At 38.9% G+C, this 23,381-nt stretch overlaps 1 protein-coding gene across 7 annotated transcripts in view; it reads left to right on the top strand.

Moving 5' to 3' along the window:
- LOC137104398 (NACHT, LRR and PYD domains-containing protein 12-like) overlaps nt 1-23,142 on the top strand; it is a 58,478-nt gene extending 35,336 nt beyond the window's left edge. For 4 of the 7 annotated variants that reach the window (XM_067485523.1, XM_067485522.1, XM_067485520.1 and 1 more), the window contains 4 exons: nt 19,976-20,149; nt 21,170-21,346; nt 22,222-22,395; nt 22,864-23,142. In XM_067485523.1, coding sequence (XP_067341624.1) covers nt 19,976-20,149; nt 21,170-21,346; nt 22,222-22,395; nt 22,864-22,867 — 529 coding nt within the window. In that variant the 3' untranslated portion in view covers nt 22,868-23,142. Of the gene's footprint in view, nt 1-13,787; nt 15,580-16,321; nt 16,496-19,214; nt 19,389-19,975; nt 20,150-21,169; nt 21,347-22,221; nt 22,396-22,863 lie in introns of all 7 variants that reach the window. The other 3 variants (XM_067485524.1, XM_067485525.1, XM_067485526.1) reach the window with 3 other exon arrangements.
- Nucleotides 23,143-23,381: the final 239 nt, after the last annotated feature.

The raw sequence follows: 23,381 nt of genomic DNA, 5'->3' as shown, positions 1-23,381 counted from the left end.
GCTAAACACTGCTACTTATTATTATTCTGTTTAAATATGCTAAATGAATTGTTGTTGTTTTAAACACATTACGTTGAATAAAACCAACAAAAGATAATAAAAATACAAGTGTGTGTTAACACATTTAAACAGGTGAAAATTAAGACTTTTTAAGACCATATGAAATGAATGTTTGTTTTCAGTTTGGCACAGCACAAGTGGGTGGTGAATTGCTACTCTGTATTAACAGAGCACCTGGCTCTGAAGCAGGGATGAACTGTTAGAAAAACAATCTGCTGGTGGTCTTTCATGTTTGATGCTTCCTGTTCTGCATGTGTGAGCTGGAATTCTTGTGGTGCACGAATCAAACATTTCAGACCAATCCAATCTGAATTTAAGAGCTTTGAAGGACCTGCAGCCGCCCTGGTAAATTCAGATTTCTGTTCAGCTTTCTGTTACAGCCTCCACCCTGTGGATTGATGGAGTATTACAGTGGAAGTTGATGTTGCATGTGAAAGGTTTCCTCTCTGAAGTCCTGGTTATTACTAACATTAGCAACTGTTCCTCAGATTAGAACAGAACAATGATTGTAACAAACAAATCGCTCAATTCTGTTCGACTAAACCCCATGAAATCAAACATGTTTCTGAGGAGGTGGAAAATAATCAGGCTTCTGCTTCTTCTTTGCTGAATCTTTTATTTCAGCTCCAACAGAAACACAGCAAAGAAAAGACAAACCTGACTGAACATATGTGAACATGTGGAATATGGATTCTATCAAACACAAGATGTCACACAGACTGGATTATGGTGAAATGAAAAAGTCAAATATGACACTGACATCATAAATCAGCTGCTGAGTAAAACATGAGGTTAAATCAATAACTGATCAAAAATCTAATCAACCATTAGGAGCAGTTTACTCTGAAATGGGACTGAAATGATAAAATTCAAATTAAACCTAAAACAGAAATAAACTAGAAGAAACTGGACAAAACAAACAAAAAGGTCAAGTCTATTTCCTGAACTGTTTGAGTTAGAATAAGGTTAAAGTATTAAGGGGAAACATGTCAACAGCACAACAGACTTGAACACAACAGCTCATACTGTGACCTGTTTGACAAAGACAAGAAAACCAAATCTAATAGTTTCTAAATGTGAATCCTCAGGTAACTTGAAAGGTCCAAATGGTGGAACAATATTTACTCAACCATTCCTCAGTCACAAACTGGCATCTAGTAATTGTCGAATTCCAAGAAACTACAACGATGATATGAAAACTAAACAAATACCCTGTTCATTGTAGGAGCATCAATCAATCAATCAGGATCCATGCAGGGGTGGTGGGAAGAGAATCAAATGTTCACTGACTGTAATGTTGAGAGATTTAAGAGACAATAACAAAGGACAAAATCTGAACATCGTCATCATTATGATGGAAAAACATTTAGACTTTTTTTCACATTGAGAAAATTAAATGTTGAACTGAACAAATGAAACATTTTCCAAGTTTGAACAAAGATTGAATTAAAAGCAAAGTGAGAATGGAAATGTTGAAAGTGGTGGAACTTTGTCAGTGTGAAGGTTTATTTCCAACAGAAAATGGTGACTGGTGGATGAAAACAGAGATAGATCCACATATAGATCCATGAGAGGAAACTTTGTGTTTTACAGACTTTCTACATGTGGTTTTTGTCTATATTTATGTTGGTGTATGTATTTCTAAAGGTCTGTACATGTAGATATACATACAGGAAGAATCAGCACACAGTGGGTTTTCTTTTTAACTTTTATTGATTTTACTGGAAATAATTCCTGATTCTGTTCAACACACAAACACAGTGAAGATTTTGGATCCAAATCTAAAAAAGCTGAAAATTCCAAATGTAATGGAGGAAGCTCAGTGTGGTGTTAAGATGGGTACAGCTGGGTGATACAGACTGTTCCTATCTGCCTGGAGCTAATGCTCATTTATTAGGAATGTGTTCAAATCTATTTGTCAGGAAATGAATCAAACATGATTCAGTAGAAAAACAAAGAGACAGTTGTAACAATACAATTCAGTGGAATTCAGAATTGATTGGATTCAGCTGATATTCAACTTTACTTAGCTCCAGTTTGACAGGAATCAAGTACTTTCACCCAAGTACTATATGTAACTACAGTTTTGTTGTACTTTCCATTTCCCTCAACTAGAATCTAGAGATAAATATCGTACTTTTTCCTCTGCTACATTTATCTGACAGCTTTACTTTGCAGATGCAGATTCTCTGTCCAAAATAGAACCATATTTAGACATTTGGTTAAGCCTCCTCGCACTACATGTACAGCCCTTAGATTTGGAATAGAAAACATGCATTGTGGTAAAAAAAACAGGGTGTATGAGCCAACCAAGGGGGTGAGTTTAGTTACTTGTTTTATGTAATGTTTGCTTGTGTGTGTAATGTAATTGTTTATGTAATGTGTGTTTGTGATGTTAGTGACATCATATGGCTTTGATAGATGCTTTTGTAGTTTACCTTTAAGTTTGTTGACCAGTGGTCAAGGAAACAATGCAATGCTAAGGGTTTGTTAAGGAGAGATGCAGTTATTTAGCTCAGCTACTGAAGGGTGCAAACGTGACACAGTAACTGAAGCAGAGGAACTCTGACTACAAGAAAGGTGTGGACCGCATGCGACAAGGTAGAAGAAAAGGGTTCTGTGTGTAGCTGTAGAGGCACATGGTTTCTTACCGAGTTCTGTGAGTTCTGTGAGTTCAGACATGAACATGCTTGTGAGATCACTGTGCTTAAAGTTGTATGTACAATTGATTCGTCATTGGCTAAGTTGAGAAGCAAGTACAATAAATGTTCAATGTTTCTCTAACAAAGATCTCTGGAGTGAAGTATTTGCTAAAGCGTCAGGAGCTTCAGATTCGAGTAAGATCACCTATACAGGGTATAATAGCTTTTTGACATGTTATGTAGGAAATATGTCAAAGCAACAGTTTTTTCATAAGGACCTTCTCCTACCACATGCACAACCTTCAGATTTCTGATACGTAGCACACAACATGGCCCAGTGACCTGTTAACCCTGTTTTTAGACAATAGTTATGTAATAAAGACATAGATCTGATCTAGAAAGGTCACTTTGGAGATTTAACACAATTTTGTTTTCTAGATATTTCAGTCCACTGAGTCCACTCAGTACGTGCACGTGTCCTATTTTGTGGATAGAAACATGCAACATGTACTGATAAGGTCTTAGAGATTCTTATTCCAAAGCATCCTCAAATTTTGTCTGACACACATCTGGGCCTCCTCCTGCTGCATGTACAACATCTAGATTTTAATGAAGAGTGTGTCACATGACATTTGATTATAGGATTGACTCTTTCTCAGTTTAGCCTGTTTTCATTTGCTAATATATCCTAGATTTAGAACACATCCAAATGTAGAGGTTGTGCATGCAGCGGGAGGAGGCCCAGATGTTCCTCCAAGGTGTTGGACGCTTCAAACACAGATCGTGGGGTAAAGAAAACACTACGTGATCAACAGTTTTGTCTGTAATGAACAACAAGTCTGGTGGAGATGAGTTTTCTCCATTCAAATGTATTGAAGATGAACTTCGCCAAATGTCTGAATATCCAACGATAAACTGTCTGCACCATCTGCATGTGCTCGGTCCACAACTCCGAACATGGCGGAACTAAACGCAGCAGACAAACACGGTCCACTTCATCCACGGACCATCCGCCATTTTCTCCTTTTCACTAACGCTCCAAACTTTGATGACTTTGCTTTGGTCCTTTTGGCGGCCTTCCGGCGCTCCGGGTCCTGGTTCTTCCTCCTCCTCGTGTTGACGTCCTGGTGATTAGTTTCTTGATCTGGTCCTGATTGATGAAACCCCCACAGCCCTCCATTAAATCTCACCTGATGTCACAGAGTCTCGCGGTAACTTCTTCTTCTTTTGTTTATTGGCGGTTGTCAAACAAGAATTGGTGCATTACCGCCTCCAGCTGGTGAGGAGTGTGGATCAGGACTAATTCATAGCATTATTCTCTAATACAAACAAAGGAACAACTCATATTTTCTCTATCAAACTAATTAATGTCTTTAATTTATTTCACATTTCTGAAAGTAAATCGTGACGTGTCCCACGGTCTCTTCTTGTCCACAATAGTCACATTTCCCTGTGTTGTTCTTTCCTGTTCTGAACAATATCCTATTCAGTCTGGTTTGTCCCAATCTGAGTCTTCATATGACTGTTTCATCTGTCCTGATTGTCCCTGTACATCTCATGTCTCCTACTTTCCTTTGAATTCTATAGAACCATGTTCCTTTTCTTTCCCATTTAGTTCATTAACATCCGGACTAGTCAGTCAGCTTGGGATCTGCCCCTAGTGGAATGAAACAATTACAAGACGACCACGTGACATGGTCACATTGATGCAGCCGTGTTTTGAAACGGAAGTGTCGTAAATGTTTTGCAGCATCATCACGACCCCTCAGATCTGTTGTTTGCATCCTGTCTGTCCTGGTTGTGCTGCTGGCTTCTCTGTTTCTAACCCTTTACAAAAACTATGGTGATGCGTCAGTGACATGTTTTCAAAGTTTTAATCAGGTTTAGGCAGGTTTTAAGTGATAGAGTTCTAGTACGAAACAGCTATAGTTCTCTCATCTTTGAAATGAGTTTCTAATCTTATGACGTCATCGAGTCAAACTGGGGATGTAAACACAATATTTAGTAAAAGTACTGATCTGTGATGGAAGTGAAATGGTCACTTTAATATTCTGACTCTGTCTTGTTCGTGTTCAGCAACATCACAGTGAGTTGATTTGTTCCTTGGTCTGTTTAGTTGTAACAGGACACTGAAAGTACTACAAGATACTACATTGATTAGTTAGTAAGCAAATGTTTGATTCAGATCTTAAAATATTCAAACATTTTCTACATTTTTTAGGTTGTTGGAGGTTGTTAATATTTTAATGTGTTGGTTTGAAGGTCTCCTCAGTTTTTATATTGTTGATAATAACATCAGACCCAGAATAAGACGAGATATGTGATCCAGAATCCATCAGCACTGGTCCAGAGTGTTGTAGTGTTTTTTCAGTGAGCTGTAGCTGCAGGAACATGAGTGTGTGTCAGACAGCAACAACAAGACACACACAGCAGTGAACATGATGATGTCTGAGATGGGATTTAAACACTTCAGCTGCTAGTTAGTAGCTTTGGACAACAGGTGGAGCTGCTGCATCCACAATGAGCTGAGACTCCAACAGACGACAGTGTGTTTCTGTCTCATCTGCACTCGGACACACACACACAGAGACAAGCTGGGTTCACACCTGTCACATGGACACAAGTACCTGTGTGAAGACATGTGAATGAATGTGTGTGAGGGCTGTTAGATGTGTTGTGAGTCACTAAGTGACAGTTTGGACGTCCTGCTCCCACTGACTGTGCTGCTTGTTACTGGACATGGGACAGATTCTGGTGTCTTCACTGTCTTGCCTTAATAAACTTTACACCTCTGGGAGCTGACGTGTTGCTTTTTCTCAGTTGGATTCTGTGCAGTAGTGTGGACACACACCCAGTGTGCTCATTAAAATCCTCTTTATGGAAACGTTACTTATTTCTCTGAATGTTCAAACTTTTGTCCATCTCTAGGACTTTCTATTTGAAAGGACATAGAGAGTCCACTGGCAGTGTTGGATGGATCCTGGTCTTCTCTCCTGTACTGGAGGTGTAAGACAGCCTGATAGTGTAACAACACAAACACAGACTTTGCTGAAATATGGAACAAATAATATCTCTGCAGACTGTCACATACAGCATCACAAACCAAACATTTAGACGTTAGGATTTGTGTGTTTTTTCATCTTCCATCTATTGTGATGACAAATTATCTTCTGTCTCATAAAGGGACAAAAACAAAAGTGTGCTGGAAACAATGAAACACTGGACTAATATTATATCAGTATGAAAGACATTTCACTCTTGTCAGTGTTAACATGATGTAAACGTCCATGTTTAAAGTAAAGACACAGGTTGATACAAACGTTGGACGGTGTTTGTCCAGGACTCATCAGCAGATGCTGTAAGACGGTGACTGACTGTGATAATTCTAATGAATAATGTGTTTAAGTGCTCTGACAGTAAGCAAATCATCATTTGTCTTTGAGACAGTGAAGAAACTGTCAAAAAAACTGATTTTATTTCACTTTTAGCCTCTTTCATTCATCAAGGCCATGAGACTGCACAGTCGTTGTGGATCCCTGTACTCGCAGCTGCTGGTCTGCGACGTCCTGGCTCACTGATTCTGTCTGACAGTCCGACAGGGCAGGTAGTACAAGTGAAGTACACGGTGAAGATATTTTGGTAAAATACTAATCTGAGTATTTGATCCATTTGAGTTATTACAAAATGAAACAGCTTTTAAGAGCAACTGGACCTGAAAAAGCAACTTCAAGGAAGTATTTATTTTATTTCTTTATTTCTATTTTAGTCCATAAATTTCTCATTTATTGGTTACATGCATTTTCTACTGTGTTTACTGTTTACTCATAGTGATTTACTTCAGAAGTTTACTTAAGTAGGGGATTGGAACCATACATTCATGCAGACACTTTTCTTAGTTGTAGTCAGTCTTAGGTCATCAGACTACAAAAACTAAATCAATCAGGATAAATAATGCTTTCACTGTTTAGCTGTTGGTAAATGAACCTGAAAGTGTTCAGTTAATACAACCTGACCATTATTTCACTGTCAGAGTGTCTGAGTCTCACCTATGGACTGTGGAGAAGAAGAGACACTGTCTCCTTCTGTCTGTACCATAGATAAGTCTATGGTCAAAGACCGTTTTAGACGTTACCACAGAGGGACTTCTCCAGTTCTCTACAATCTGATGGACATAAGTATGAATCAGAATCAGAGGGACCTGTTCAATAAATGAAGAGAGTGTGGATCTGCTGTTGTAAATGAGACCTAAAATATAAACGGGACAGATGAGGACCGAGCAGAGACGGTGACACACACTTTTAGTAGTTCACAGTTGTATTGAGACCAGAGAGGGAGGGAAGCTACAATAACATTAAATGTGGAGCTGCAACAGGAAGATATGGATCATTTAGTCAACATACAGAACTGAATCGTGCTCTGAGTAAAACCAAGACCTCAGCTCCAGATAAAGGTCAGATCTTTGATATATTATGGTCCAACAATTTAGTGAATCATTTGAGGACATTTTACTGGAATCATATACGTTTGTGAGGAGAGAAAGTCTCCACAGCTGGAAAGAAGCAGCTGTAATTCCTAAGATTGAATTACAGTATGAAGACAATGATAAATGAATGATTTGGATTTTATTTAGAGGACAAGAATCATATTTAGAGTGGATTTAAAGAGGCAGAAGGACTATTGATCATGCTTTATATGTAGAAGCTGAAATAAGAGAAGCACAGATACAGAAAGAAAAACAGGGTTAAAGGCTGTTTGTATGAATGGATTAAAGATTTTATGGATAAAGGATTAAAGTAGGAATATTTAAGCGATATTCAGGAGACTGTTGTTGAGAATGGAACATCACGAGTTGGTGTAGTGGGGTCTGTATTATTTTCCATTTTTGTTGTTTGTTGAACATGGAGAGTGGGATGAGGTTTTTCTCTTTTTGAGGATGAGGGTCATTAATGTGGGGGTTTTACACTGTTAGTGGAAAAAACAAAGACCGTGTTTTTTATGAGAAAAAGAATTAGTAGTCATTTGAAACTTAAATTATATGATCAAGAATTGAAAAGCGTAAAATGAACTTTGTTTCTGACACTTGATCATTACCTCACAATTATATATGACGTGTTTTATCCCTCTAACCATTATTTTACAAGACTTGATAGAACCACGAACTTCTCCAGTGAGACTCTTGCTGTAGGTAAAAGTTTCTGGGAGAATTTATCCACCTTGTTTTCTCCTCTGTTTTCAGCCTCTCCCTGAAATAAGAAAACGTCTTATTTAACAGAACTGACAGTGACAAACTACATTTGATCACATTTCATATTGAATGATTGTGATCATTCTGTTTGCAAACCTTTAATCGTGCTGTGTTTTCTGATGTTTTTATACGATGATTTGCTTCACTGCTAATCTTTAATGTTTAACTTAATAACCTGGCTTTATGGTTTCTTAGTTGTATGAATGTAAATGTACTTCTACAAATTTCATTTAATATACTGGACTTTCTGCACCACGTTTGTTTCTGTGTTTGTATTAAACATCTTAATCTTAACATTATTAAAAAAAATCGTGATTTCTAGTAACTGAAAATGAGACGGTGCTTTAAAAGGTCATCGGAGATCAGGACTTTTACAAATGGCTCAGTCTGGTCTAAGCCATATGATTAAATGATATTTAAACTTACTGTTGTGTCAAATCTGACTAAATTAATGCAGCTCTGCTGACGCTGCACATTTGCACTATGCACTATGATTAGAAGAAGAGAAGATAAAACAACTATCCTCTAATCAGACATGGCGATTGTTACATTTCCGCCGTGACTCCTGGTACTGCATGAACTCGGACGTTTGTGATTTCCGATGGTTACAAACGCAGCATAAAACAGAAAGTGCGCAGTTAGTTCTGACGCCATTTTTATTCAACTTTGTTGTTTACAGCTGAGTTTTAGAAGCGGAATTAGAATCTTTATTTTGTGTCGACAGAGCAGGAAGAGGAAACGTGAAGGCTGAATATCCAACAATATTATTATTTCACTGTCAAAGTCTGTGAGGACCATAGAGGAAGAGAGCAGGGGGCTGTTGGTAGGTGGGAGCCACACGGCACAAAAAGCTCCAACACTACAGTGACGCAGCAAAACTTGTCCTGCACTTCACAATAATGAGTGTGTTCACATGGACTGAAGGAACCAGCTTATAGTTTCCTCAGGTACATTTCTTTGTTTCTAATCAGCTTTGTCAAACTGAGCATGTGTCTCCCTTTGTGCTTTCTGTCCCCCTGCGCTGTAACGTTACTAACACACGGAGAAAAGTCAGGAACAGTTCAAATCTGTGATCCAGGCTTCACAAATAAGTGGGATGGAGGAAAAGCAGGTTACTCTGCTGCTGCGTGTTTACACAGATTTCCAGTAACCACGTTTATAAAGTGAGTCATGTGGTCAGTGAATCTAAAGAAAACCTGGAATGATGGACAGTTAATCTGCTCTGAAATTATTTGTGAGTTATGTTACTGATGTCAGAAACATTCAGATGTTTGCTGCTGGAATGACAGCTGTTAAACTCTCCTGTGATGGTGAAGCTCTACAAATCTGCACTGAAGGTTTTAGAATCAAAACAAACCTGGTCTCATAAAACGTGGTGAGGACAGTCATTAGTTGTCCATCAGTTGACATTGGTGTCAAGGGGGATTTGTTGGGTTTTCCCTTAATATCTTTATAGTCTTGACTTTATTCTGTAAAGAGCCTTGAGATGACTTTGTTGTGAATTGGAGCTTTATAAATAAAGTTGAATTGAATTGAATCCCAGTTAGTTTGGTACATACATTATAAAAGGAAATGGAAATAAAAGCAACCTACATGATCTCTTCAGTTTCATTAATAACTTTCTTCTGTATGAGCTCAAATAATAATCACATTAACTTCACAGTAATAAAATATTGTATATTCCAAAAAGTCAACACAAATTAATTCATTTGCCGAGTTAAGACACAATGAACACAACAGCTTAAATTCAGTCCCTTTTAATCAAATGTCCGGACGATTAAGTGAGTTTGTGTAAATGAAGCATTATCATGAACTTCTTTTTGTCTCCAAAGGGTAAAAAAGCTTGATTAAACTTTGAGGGTGGTTGACAGGCACAGGCCATGGATTTGAAATGAATTTGTTTTTAGTTGGAGTTTATCGAGTATATTTGCCAAAGATGTTGTGTAAAAAGTACAAATATTGACTTTATGCCGTTTGTTTGTCTGAATATTTTACATTTGACATCAGATTAGACACAGATTTAGAGAAAAGAGAAGATGAAAGAAAGTAATGATATTCAGTGTTTTGATCCAACAGATAAACAGATAAAATGCTTGGTTCCACAGAGATTTGGCATTGAAGGGCAGAATCTTGCTTCAATGGCTGAAGGTGTCTCCAGACGTATGCAGCGCTCTCTTTATATGTAGATGACCCTACTTTGAAAAATGACAGAATGTTCCTGGATTTTGTTTGGAAGAGGAGAATTCATTATATTAGTGTCTGTATTAATGAACTAAGGGGAGTGTGGTGCTATGAATTTACTTGATTTTTTAATATCAGCTGGCTGAGACGTTTCCTACATGATCCTAACTCGATCTGGAATCCTGTCCCCTCTTCTGTCTTTTCTAAAATGGGTGCTATGAGGTTTCTTATGGTCTGCAGCTATATCTCAAAGATCCCCATTAAACTCTCCCACTTCCACAGACAGATGCTACTTTCCTGGTCTCTCATCTTCGAACATCATTTTACACCACACACGTATTATATCTGGAACAACAGGAATAAATCTATTTTCTATGAAAACCGGTTTAACAATAACCTCATATTATTTGGTCAGAGTAACAAATATTTTCTAATAAATGTATCTTTATATTTGCTAAATTCTATATTCATAAATGTAAATTTACTGATAACCTAAGTGAAGTGTGAGACATCCAACATTGTTCTTATTTTACTGTCAAAGTCTCTGAGTCTGTTTGTCCCTGTGGACTGTAGACACAACACGCACTGTCTACTGCTGTTGACATAAGGAGAAACTGATGACGTAATTCGTAGAACTTCCTGTTCTCTACGTCTAGGAACTGAACCGTTAATTAATCTGTGAACACAAAGTCCTGATTGGCTGAATAATAAAAAATATAAATACATTTAACCAAGAAATGGAGCAAAGATTCTAATAAAACTGACAGTCAGCTTTTATTACAGTGTGTGTTTCACTTCCTGGTTTCTCCATTTCTCAGTGTTTATACTGGTTCTTGTTCTGGTCTCACCGTCAGTGGAACTGCTTTATTTTTCAGACTGACTGACGTCCAGAAGATGGAGGAAGAGGACAGAGCAGAGTCTGCAGGACAAAGCTGTCTGTCTATGAAGAGTGACCGATCCAAAGAGCAACCTCCAAAGTTCAGTGATGGAACTGGACCCTCAGACACAAAGTAAGACACAGTTTCTTCTGCAGTTAGTTTAAAAACTTTATTGATACCCAGAGAAGAAACGTGTGCGTCCACCATCACAACACAAAGAGAAAACAGATGAAATAAAAACCTGGTCCTAGAACATGAGTCTCATGCAGCGATAGAGAGACACAGTGAGTGAATGAAGAGAGGGAGCAGCGTTAGTGAGAACAAATCAGTAAATCAGAGAAATCAAACTCTCTTTTCTGATGGTTACACAGTGGTTACGTTCTGAAACACTAACAAACATGGTCACAACCCTGCAGGAAGGACTTTGTATGAACACAACTGAAGTGCACATTTGTCTTGTCTGCTCCTCCGTGTCCTCTTTGCTCTGCAGCTGTGTGTATGTCTTTGTTGCCTTGTGTGGACACATTTTGTTTCAGTACCTTTGTTGTGAGGACATTTTTGGAGGTCCACACAACTCAAAGGGTTTTTTGTGGGTCAAGACTGGGTTTTAGTTTGAATGTTTTCTATCAGACTTCACACGGTCAGTTCCAGTTTGTTACTGTAACATGTCACTGTGACATGTTACAGTAATCAGCTTGTGTTGTTTTTGTAGCACCTTGGTTCTTGGAGGAACGTTATCTCGTTTCTACTGTGTACTGTTTACCACTGTGTATAGTAGAAATGACAATAAAAGCCCCTTGACTTGACTTGAAGAACAAAGTGCTTGGACTTCAGATTTACAGTGAAAACCACCTGGATTGTTTCCACATCAATTATAAGATTGGAGGTAGATTTAGTTTTTGAAATGGTGCAGATGATGTAGAAATCTTAGGCAAACTAACTTCATGTCCTCCCTCACTACATCCATAAATCTCCTCTTTGTTCTTCCTCTAGACCTCCTGCCTGGCAGCTCCAACCTCAGCATCCTTCTACTGATATATTCACAGTTTCTCCTCTGAACATGTCCAAACCACCTCAATCTTTCCTCTCTGACTTTATCTCCTAAACATCTAACATGAGCTGTCCCTCTGATGTCCTCATTCCTGATCCTGTCCATCCTCATCACTCCCAGAGAACCTCAACATCTTAAGCTCTGCTACCTCCAGCTCTGCCTCCTGTCTTTTCTTGCCATTGTGCCATTGCCTCTAAGCTGAACAACATCTCTGCATATTTACAGCACAGACTGTAATAATACTAGTAGAGAGCATGGTTCTGTGGACAGCAGAGCTGCAGCAAAAAGTTTAACATACCTGCAAAAACTAGCTGACTGTTGAAACACACCTGACATTTCTGCTTGAAATCTGCTTCCAGGAGACAGTTTTCCTGCTGAGCTCTAAAGTTGTGTCCTATAACTCAGGGAAATCAGACAGATGTTCACTGTTCCTCAGGTTTGCCTTCTGTGCTCGGGTGGATGCCTCGTTTCTAATGGTTATTTGTGACAGTGCAGAGTTCAGAGTTTTTGTGGTTCAAGCATTGGATAAAATGCGTTTCAGAGTTGTTGCAGTGTGTCTGAGCATCAGCCTTTACACAGGTGTTCACATAGTGAAATTGAAAAGAAACAATATAAAGAACAGAAAAGTGAAATCTGAACATAAACGTATGAAAGTAAAAACCTTTTTGACTTCCACCTTTTAACCTCAATAATATTTGTTGTTGTCCCTTAATCCTGAGTTGCATGATGAGACACTTTTCCACTTCATGATTAACTTGTTAATATTTCAGTTTGCAGAGTCCTTATGTTTCTAAGCTGATGTTCATGAAATGGTTTCATTGTTATGGAGAAAACATATTTTCCTGCAGCTGGAGAGTTTTCTTGACTTCCTCAATATTTCTAAAATGTTTGTTCTGCCCACTCATCCACAGGACGTGTGCTCCTCAGTTCATCAGCTCATTTGCTGTGTTCTACTTTTCCTGTGAAAACCTGCTGTTGAACTGTTGATTGTGTCAAACCAACAACCTCTGATATTTGATGGATATCTGCTTTTTAAAGCCTCATTATTCTCCACTTGTAACTTTATTTCTAACCACAGCTCTCAGTCCACTCTGAGCCATGTCTGTGCTGTTTTGTGTTGAATGTTGAAATGACTCACAACTACTTGAGAGACATTTAGTAAATGTCTCATTTGAATGGACTGAAGTCTGATTTACAAGCAGTTGTAAAACAATAGAGCTTCAACTAAGTCAATGCATCTGCTTATATTAAAATTCATCTACTGAGAGTGAGTTTGTGTTTCATGTCCACAGAAAGAGGAAGAGGAGTTTAGAAGAAGAGCAGCTGTCCTGCTGTGCTTTGTGTCAGGACGTCCTGAAGGATCCAGTCTCTACCAGCTGTGGACACTGGTTCTGCAGACAGTGCATCACCTCATACTGGGACCAGTCCGGTTCATCAGGAGACTCCTCCTGTCCCCAGTGTGGAAAAAGATCCAGAATTGTACAAAGTAAGACTAAGCACTTTTTAATGTGAGATATTCTGAAACACTTCACAGACTTTGTTTGTTTTCTTCAGTGATTGTTTTCATAATATATTATAAAAGGGGTTTATTATACTTAAATATATTAATATTCTGTGTTTATTATTATAAATATCAGATTCTTAAATATCTTTGTGTTTGTTTTTGTTGGTAACACAAAGAACAAACCAGATTCTATTTTTTTATTCTCACACAGTTACTCATGTATCAGCAGATGTTGGTCTGCAGGAGGTTTTAGATGAACATAAGATCAGTCTGAGGAGGAGATGTGAATGTGTGACTGAAGGAAGTGATGAAACAGGAAGTGGAACCCTCCTCAACAGGATCTACACTGAGCTCTACATCACAGAGAGACAGAGTGAAGAGGTTAATACCCAACATGAGGTGAGGCAGCTTGAGACAGCTTCCAACATGAATAACCTCCATGACACTCCAATCAAGGTCCACGACATCTTTAAAGCCTTACCTGACCAACAGAGACACATCAGAGTGGTTCTGACCAACGGCGTCGCTGGTGTTGGAAAAACCTTCTCAGTGCAGAAGTTCAGTCTGGACTGGGCAGAGGACTTGGAAAACCAAGATGTCAGTGTCCTGGTTCTGCTCTCGTTCAGGGAGCTGAACTTGATCAAAGATGAGCAGTATAGTCTTCTCACGCTGCTCCATGTTTTCCATCCAACATTACAGAAGGTCACAGCAGAGCAGCTGGCTGTCTGTAAACTTTTGTTCATCTTTGACGGCCTGGATGAAAGCAGACGTTCACTGGATTTCAACAACAGTGAGGTTGTGTCTGATGTCACACAGAAGTCATCAGTTGACGTGTTGTTGACAAACCTCATCCAGGGGAATCTGCTTCCCTCAGCTCTGGTCTGGATAACTTCCAGACCTGCAGCAGCCAATCAGATCCCTCCTACATGTGTCGACAGGGTAACAGAAGTACGAGGCTTCACTGACGCCCAGAAGGAGGAGTACTTCAGGAGGAGGTTCAGTGATGAAGAGCTGTCCAGCAGAATCATCTCCCACATCAAGACATCCAGGAGCCTCCACATCATGTGTCACATCCCAGTCTTCTGCTGGATCACTGCTACAGTTCTGGAGCACATGTTGACCACAGAGCAGAGAGGAGAGCTGCCCAAGACCCTGACTGACATGTACTCAAACTTCCTGCTGGTTCAGACCAAGAGGAAGAAGAACAAGTATGCTGAGGGACATGAGACCAGTCCACAGGAGCTGACAGAGGCCGACAGGGAAGTTCTTTTGAAGCTGGGGAGGCTGGCGTTTGAACATCTGGAGAAAGGAAACATCATGTTCTACCAAGAAGACCTGGAGCAGTGTGGTCTTGGTGTCACAGAGGCCTTGGTGTACTCAGGAGTTTGTACAGAGATCTTCAAAAGAGAGAGTGTGATCTTCCAGAAAACAGTCTACTGCTTTGTTCATCTGAGCATCCAGGAGTTTCTGGCTGCAGTTTACTTCTTCCACTGTTACAATGATAGGAACACTGAGGTAGTAAAGAACTTACTGGGACAAGAAAATAGTTACTCAGCTCTAGATGCATTCCTGGATATTGCTATGGAGAAATCCCTCCAAAGTCAAAATGGCCACCTGGACCTTTTTGTCCGCTTCCTTCATGGCCTCTCTCTGGAGTCCAACCAGAGACTCTTAGGAGGTCTGCTGGGTCAGACAGATAAAAATCCAGAAATTCTCCAGAGAGTCATCAAAAACCTGAAGTGGATGAACAATGATAAAATTTCTCCTGACAGAAGCATCAACATCTTCCACTGTCTGATGGAGATGAAGGACCACTCAGTACATCAGGAGATCCAAGAGTTCCTGAAGTCAGAGAACAGATCAGAGAAGAAACTCTCTGAGATCCACTGCTCAGCTCTGGCCTACATGCTGCAGATGTCAGAGGAGGTTCTGGATGAGTTGGACCTGAAGAAGTACAACACATCAGAGGAGGGACGACGGAGACTGATCCCAGCTGTGAGGAACTGCAGAAAGGCTCAGTGAGTCCAGATGTGATCAAACACACTTAACACACATAAAAGATGTTGGAACAACAAGTCAAATTGATCTGTACTGTAAACTAAAGACATTTGGGTTTAAGATGTTAAAGTTTCAGCATTTCAGCTTTTTTTGATGCCTTGATAAAAGGCATTTCTCAATATAGAATAGGACAAGTTCAGACTATGGAACTTGGGAGTTGGACTTATTAAGTTTATGTGAGATCACAGACTCTTCAGTCTTGATGGCAGCAGGTCGTTTAAGCTGTTACACAAATGGGTTTTTGGGGTCTATGCATTTATATGACATAGATATGGACATTTAGAGAGATTCCTCTAATTCTGTCCAACAAGTGTAGGATCAAAGTCTGGCAGACATGAAGTGTGACACTTAATCAGTGCACAGTGTGGTTTAGCTCATGTAGTATATGGGTTAAAAACTGGATAACCCACGATGAGTGTTGAAGGTGTTTCTGCTTTGTTGTGGTGTCAGTGTGAAACTACAGACACTGTAACTGCAGTCTGATTTAGTGGAATGTCATAGTGTGTGTGTGTGTGTGTGTGTTGCTTTGTGTCTCCATAATGTAGAAAAGTGTTACAGAGGATGAGTTCAGACCATTTAGCTGCTGCCTCCATCTCATTCTGCTTTATGATCAAAACAGAGAAAATATAAACTTTATAATCTTGAATTATACTTAAAAAAATATTTTAAATTAATATTATTTCTCATTATCTGTGATCACAGACTTTCTGACTGTGGACTCTCAGAGACTCACTGTGAAGTTGTGGCTTCAGCTCAGAAGTCCAGCACCTCCCATCTGAGAGAACTGGACCTGAGCTGGAACAAGTTGCAGGATTCAGGAGTGAAGCTGATTTGTTCTGGACTGAAGAATCCAAACTGTCTCCTGGAGAGTCTGAGGTCAGTTTTCCATCTTAAATCCATAAGTGAATGTTCAGGTTTGGTTTGGTTCATTAGTTTCTAAGTTTGTCTGAGCACAAATGTGAAAACCATTTCCTCAGGTCAAATCCCTCAACACTATATGGGAGTTTAAGTTGAGTCCACATAGAAAAGTGAAATAAGTCCAGACTGGCTGATGGGAGATGTCTCCATGTTTGCAGACTGTACTTGAAGGAAAGTGGTGCTGAGGAGGAACAGGCTGACAGTCTGATTGGGCCTTGGACTAGTACCTTGTCTGCACTAGTAGTGGACCATGAACTTAAGGAAAGCCGAGTTTTTCTCAAGTGTTAAAGATGAAACTTTGTTTCGTTGACATTTTACTGCCTGACAGCTGGAAGGTTCCACACATTCAACAGTAGTTTCTGCCTTTGGCCTTTATGCACTGAATCTTTTCCCACTGTGATGTTGTGGAGATGGTGAAAGAGCTCAATTCTTTGCAAACTTGCATTTTTCACCTTGATGACAGAATTGTCAAAGTGCTGAGCCACGAGCCATGTTTGATTGTAGAGACTGAGCCTTTGAGCCAATCCTGATCCCCTCACCTGTTACCAATGAAGCTGCTCATTCTGGAATCATCCACAACCGTCGGACTTTTCTTCACTTTTCACTCTTATTTGTCTTTTCTCAATGAGCTTCAATTTACAAAATACAGTGAAAAATCTTTTCTTTGTCCATTTGTCAAATAAATCAAAGTTCAAGTTAATGAACAAATTCCAGATTGGAGTTTTTATTGCAGTTTGGAAAAAGTGACCAGCTTTTCTGGAAATAACGTTTGTAGATGAAAAACACAATTTACCTGCTGGTTTTATGTTAAAGGACATTAAAACATTACATTTGAAAAAGTCTAAAAATAATTTATGAACTTATCTGCTTTAAAGAAAAAAGCTATTTCTTTAATAAAACTCTTCCCTTTATTATATTGAGTTAATTCAGACCTAAAACAACACAACACCAGTTTAATATTTTCTGGAGTCCAGAATAAAAAATATAATTTATAAAAATGTAATGTTCAGAAATCAGTTTTTGGAAATGAACTCTTCATGTCTTTAGTAGCGTCTGATTTGTCTCCATCAGCAGGTGACACTTGAACCTGTGCATGATGCTTCCTGTCAGACAATGATGTCACTTTGTGTAGAGACACAACCAGTAACCAGGAGCAGAAATGTGACACTGCAGACATGTTTGTACAGAAAGGTACTAGGTTCCATTTAGGATCAGAGAAGAGAACATCCAACATCTGATCCAGTTAGAAAGAGGATTCAGGAGGAAGCTGAACTCAGTGTGGACATTTATTTTACAATTAATCATGTTTTATTGCTCATTTGGAGGATTCAAGCTTTTACCTTAGATTTTGCACTTCATTGAGGACTGTCTGCCATCCAGCCCATAGTTCCTCATGTATGCAGATAAACAAATCCACTCTCTTCTGGATTCCTAGATGCACAGAAGCTGCTAATTTCCATGCAGAGTCTGAATCCCAAACAATTGACAGGTCATTGAAGTATTTGTCATGTAAATGTTGATGCAGTAAACAACTTCTCATCTTCTAATACACATGCACTCTATTGCAAACTCTATCTAACAAAGGTGTATGAGTCCATGTGCCTGTTTCTAGTGCTAGATGATGAGCTGAACCTCTGAACAAGAACCGTAATCTAACCCACTGTGTATCAGAAATAGAAGGTAAATAGTGTTCTTGTTCTCTAGTGGTTTGAAAATGACAACACCTGCTAAAATGGATGGATACCAAGCACCATGTGTTTTATCTCTCAACCACTGATAAAGGTTAAATGGTAAATGTTCTGCACTTATTTAGCACTTTTCTACCTATCGGCACTCAAAGCGCTTTACACTGCTTCTTATTCACCCATTCACACTCACAATCACACACACCAGTGGGTGTGGCTGGCCAACACTCACCGGGAGCAACTAAGTTGGGGTTCAGTGTCTTGCTCAAGGACACTTCGACATGTGACCGGATGAGCCGGGGATTGAACCAACAACTGTGAGATTGGTGGACAACCGCTCTACCTTCCTGCCACAGTTGATAGTTGTAAATACTTTTATATCGCCCACACTTTAGGCTTCCCAAGCAATAGAAAAGCAAGAATATGTGTCACCCATGTTAAAAATGACACATTTAAAGTAACAACCACAAGTTCTTTTTATCCAACATGTCTGATAGGAGCTCAGCAACATGATGAATGAAGGATTCATGATGGTTTGATTTTGAAAAGGTTTTTATCTTTGTTAAGTTACTGATGGAGTCTGATTCTCTTATGAGACCTGACTTTACTGTATCAGTTTCAGGAGCACAGATCAGTACTGACCACAGTCTGCCCCCCCTGTTAAGGTGGTCTACAACCAAAGCTGATCAGTTCTTTAAAGTTTGATCCATTTCACTGATGAATCAAAGTATTGTAGAAAGCTTTTAGTCTGTCAGATGTGATTTGATGTTTGTCTGATAATTCCAGAGGTGAGTGAGGTGAGCAGCATGTTCTGAATCAGTGCTGACATGAATAGGTGTATGAATGTTGTGCTGACATTTGGATGATGTCTGTAAAGGCTGAAATTCTGATGATCCACAATAACACAAGGACAAAGTCACTCTAACACCATTGATTAGGACAAATCTGATTGTTACTAATGATTTGATCCACATCTTTGATTCTTTATGCAGTTTGTGGGACTGCAGATTGTCAGAGATCAGCTGTGATTCTCTGCTCTCAGCTCTGAAGTCCAACCCCTCCCATCTGAGACAACTGGACCTGAGGTGGAACAAGCTGCAGGATTCAGGAGTGAAGCTGCTGTGTGGTTTTCTGGAGAGTCCACACTGTAAACTGGAGACTCTGGGGTCAGTTCACTGACTGATACTGTTGAAGATTTTATATATTTAATCCAAACTTTAATTTTCAGATTTAAAAAAATATTTTTTAAATTTGTCACTGTTTCTAAATAAACTGTATTAAATGTTTACTTGGTACATTTAAATGTATTTTTATAACAACAATAAACATAATTATCAAAACTAATATTTTATTTAAAATTAGTGATTAAAATGAATAAAGGGAAACAACATTTGTTGTTTTACCTCATATCAGTGAGCTGTAATCATTGATGTTAAAAAAAAAAAACAGTTGTATTTTTTCATAGAGGTGAATTTTCTTGTTAAATTAGTTGAAAAATGTTTAAAGAACCAAACTGTTTTTTTCCATGTTTCAGTCCATGAAGTGAAAATTGTTTTTATTTCACATTTCTGCTGAACATTTTCCAAAGTTTTCATGAAAGTATCTGTAATTTGGGATTCAAATAGTTTTTGTTTGGAATAGTTTAGTAGTAAAATACTTTTTAGTTTTGCTCATTTTAGAGAAATCACCATTGATTAGGACGTTTCTGATTGATTACTAATGATTTGATCCACATCTTTGATTCTTTATTCAGATTGAGGAGCTGCAGTTTGTCAGAGATCAGCTGTGATTCTCTGGTCTCAGCCCTGAAGTCCAACCCCTCCCATCTGAGAGAACTGGACCTGAGCTTAAACAACCTGCAGGATTCAGGAGTGAAGCTGCTGTGTGGTTTTCTGGAGAGTCCACACTGTAGACTGGAGACTCTGAGGTCAGACACCATGTTTTAGTTTTGTGCTGAGATTAATATGATGTGAAAGTTGTGGTGACACTAAACTACAGACAGCTTCATGTTTCTGAGGTCAAATCACATTCAAACTGTTCAGTGGTTGAAAGTAAGTTTTGAAAGTGTCGACTCTTATGGTAAAGTAGAAAAATCCGATGTAAAAATGTGAAAATGACATTTGATTGTCAGACTTAGAATTGAAGACACTTGTATAAAGCAGCAACAGAGAATCAGCTTGGAGCAAATAGAAGGAGGAGAGAAGAATCAGCAGGTTAAGAACAGGACACACAGCACTAAATAGTTGACTGAAGCTAATGAAGAAGCATCCAACTGCCAACTGTGTCAAGAAGCAGAGACAGTTGATCCTGTTTGATTTGAGTGGAATAAATGTAGAGAGGAGCAGCAGAGAAAAGGAAAGAAATCCTCCAAACATTCCACAACTACTATCAAGAGCAACAGGAGATGATTAACAGCTTTACATCGTATGGGAAATACTTTGCATGTGTGAAGACATGTGAGAGACACATGAGAGAGCAGGGAGGACAAATGTGTGTTGAGGACAACCAAAGTGTTGCTGCAGACAAACTGGATCTTTGTCAAATCACTACATTGTCTGATCACATGAAGCCAAATCCAGGTGAATGACAGCAGCTGTGCTGTGAGATCCACTATAGTGACATTTTAAATGTGTGAGGACAAAGTTCCTCCTCTCTGTCTCTGTCCAGTGTTTGAAGACAGACAGAAAAACCTTAGTTTGAAGGTGTGATCATTAAGCGCAGACAAGAAGTTAAAGTTTGTGTTATCAGAGTTTAGACACTAACATTTCACTGTCTGTCTTCACAAAGACAACATGGAATGTCCACATGAAGAAGAAGAAAGACACAAATATATTGTTGAAGAATCCTGAGAGAAAATCCTGATCTCAACTCTGATCAGATGATGAAACATTGATGGTTTCAAACAGGAACTTTGTTTCTAAACTTTCATCTTTAATTCTTTATTCAGATTGAATGAATGCGGTTTGTCAGAGATCAGCTGTGATTCTCTGGTCTCAGCTCTGAAGTCCAACCCCTCCCATCTGAGACAACTGGACCTGAGTTTCAATGACAAGCTGCAGGATTCAGGAGTGAAGCTGCTGTGTGGTTTTCTGGAGAGTCCACACTGTAAACTGGAGACTCTGAGGTCAGTTCACTGACTGATACTGTTAAGTCTTTATTCCTCAAAATCAATTAACTAAAAGCTCAATTTTCATTTTATTTGTATTTTCTCATTATATATCATGTTATATTGGACTAAAACTAATCTATTTGTTTAGTGATAGTTATTTCAGTGAGTTCACTGAAATAAAACCTTCATAACTCTTTTTAAGTTTCAACTAATATTTTTGGCAAAAATCCATTGACATAAACTCAATGAAGATAAAACTGTATTTTTTTCTTTTGACCTCTCATCACTGATTCTGTTCATATAAAAACAGTTGTATTTTTTCACAGAGGTGAACTTTCTTGCTAAATGAGTTGAAAAATGTTTAAAGAACCAAACTGTTGTTTTTCCATGTTTCAGTACATGAAGTGCAAATTGTTGTTATTTCACATTTCTGCTGAACATTTTCCAAAGTTTTCATGAAATCATCTGTAATTTGGGATTCAAATAGTTTTTGTTCAGTTGAATCTGCGTTTAGTTTTTGGTTTCCTGAGCTGATCTGCAGGGCGGAGACCAGGACCAAGCAAGACCTTTATACTGGATCAGTTCTGGTTCTTTAAAGTTTGATCCATTTCTCTGATGAATCAAAGTATTGTAGGAAGTTTTTAGTCTGTCAGATGTGATTTGATGTTTGTCTGATAATTCCAGAGGTGAGTGAGGTGAGCAGCATGTTCTGAATCAGTGCTGACATGAATAGGTGTATGAATGTTGTGCTGACATTTGGATGATGTCTGTAAAGGCTGAAATTCTGATGATCCACAATAACACAAGGACAAAGTCACTCTAACACCATTGATTAGGACAAATCTGATTGTTACTAATGATTTGATCCACATCTTTGATTCTTTACTCAGATTGAGTTGCTGCAGTTTGTCAGAGATCAGCTGTGATTCTCTGCTCTCAGCTCTGAAGTCCAACCCCTCCCATCTGAGAGAACTGGACCTGCGTGAAAACAACCTTCAGGATTCAGCAGTGAAGCTTCTGTCTTACCTTGGGAAGAGTCCACACTGTAGACTGGAGACTCTGAGGTCAGTAGAGGGTTGGAGTCAGTCCATGCTGCTTTCAGCAGTATTGTACTAAACCCAGTTAGTATCTAAGCAAAGATCCAGTTTTTCCAGTAAAGCTCCAACCTTCTCAGTGGCTGCTTTCCTCAGTGAAGCTGTGAGAGGAGAATGGGGACATACTTCAGGATTGGACAGAGAGACAGAGACAGAGAGAACAGTCAACCAGAATCAGATCAGCCAGAAGCTTGTGGTGATCATGTGTTTGAGTTGATGTGAAGACGACTGTTGTTGTTGTCTTCATGTGGACAGGAAATAAAGCTGGATTCCAGCTGACAGCCTCACAACATGTATAGAGACAGTGGTCCTCACATGGTTACATTTAGTAACCATGTGGTCTTTGTACAGACCAGAACCTCTGCTGACTGACAGATGATGAAGTGATTCTCTGGAAACATCATTGATCTCCTCTGTTCTCTCTCATTCTCTCTACAGGTGAAAGTGATGATCTGTCTGTGTCCTGATGATCCAGATGTTGCAGCAGCAGCAGCATGTTGTGTGCAGAGAGGCTCTGACTGGACCATGTTACTGGGAGGTAGAGTGGAGAGGAGAGCTTCATCCAGCTGTGACTGACAGAGGATCTGCAGTGGATCTGGATCTTCTCTGCTTATTTTAAATATTTCTTATGTTTTACAAATCACTACAATCGAAGATGCACTGAAACACTGAAACTTTTTCTGCCTTTCCTGTAAATAAAAAAATACATTTGTTAAATGTTGTTTCTGGATTGTCATAGTTTTTCTACTTACACTCATATTAAAGTTGCAGTCGTCCAGTATCAAAATGTCCCTTTAACAATTGTCCACTGACTGAACTGATGGACTTCAGGCCAGTTTTTATTGTAACAGAACCCGAAGTGTCACAAACTGACTCAAAGCTCGTGACAAAAGGAGAAACAACACAATTAAATGCTGAAAAGAATCAAACCAACAAAGACGACAGCATCATTCATG

Source organism: Channa argus, chromosome 19 (assembly GCF_033026475.1).
Source record: "Channa argus isolate prfri chromosome 19, Channa argus male v1.0, whole genome shotgun sequence".
Classification (NCBI taxonomy): domain Eukaryota; kingdom Metazoa; phylum Chordata; class Actinopteri; order Anabantiformes; family Channidae; genus Channa; species Channa argus.
This window is presented reverse-complemented; position numbering and strand designations above follow the sequence as displayed.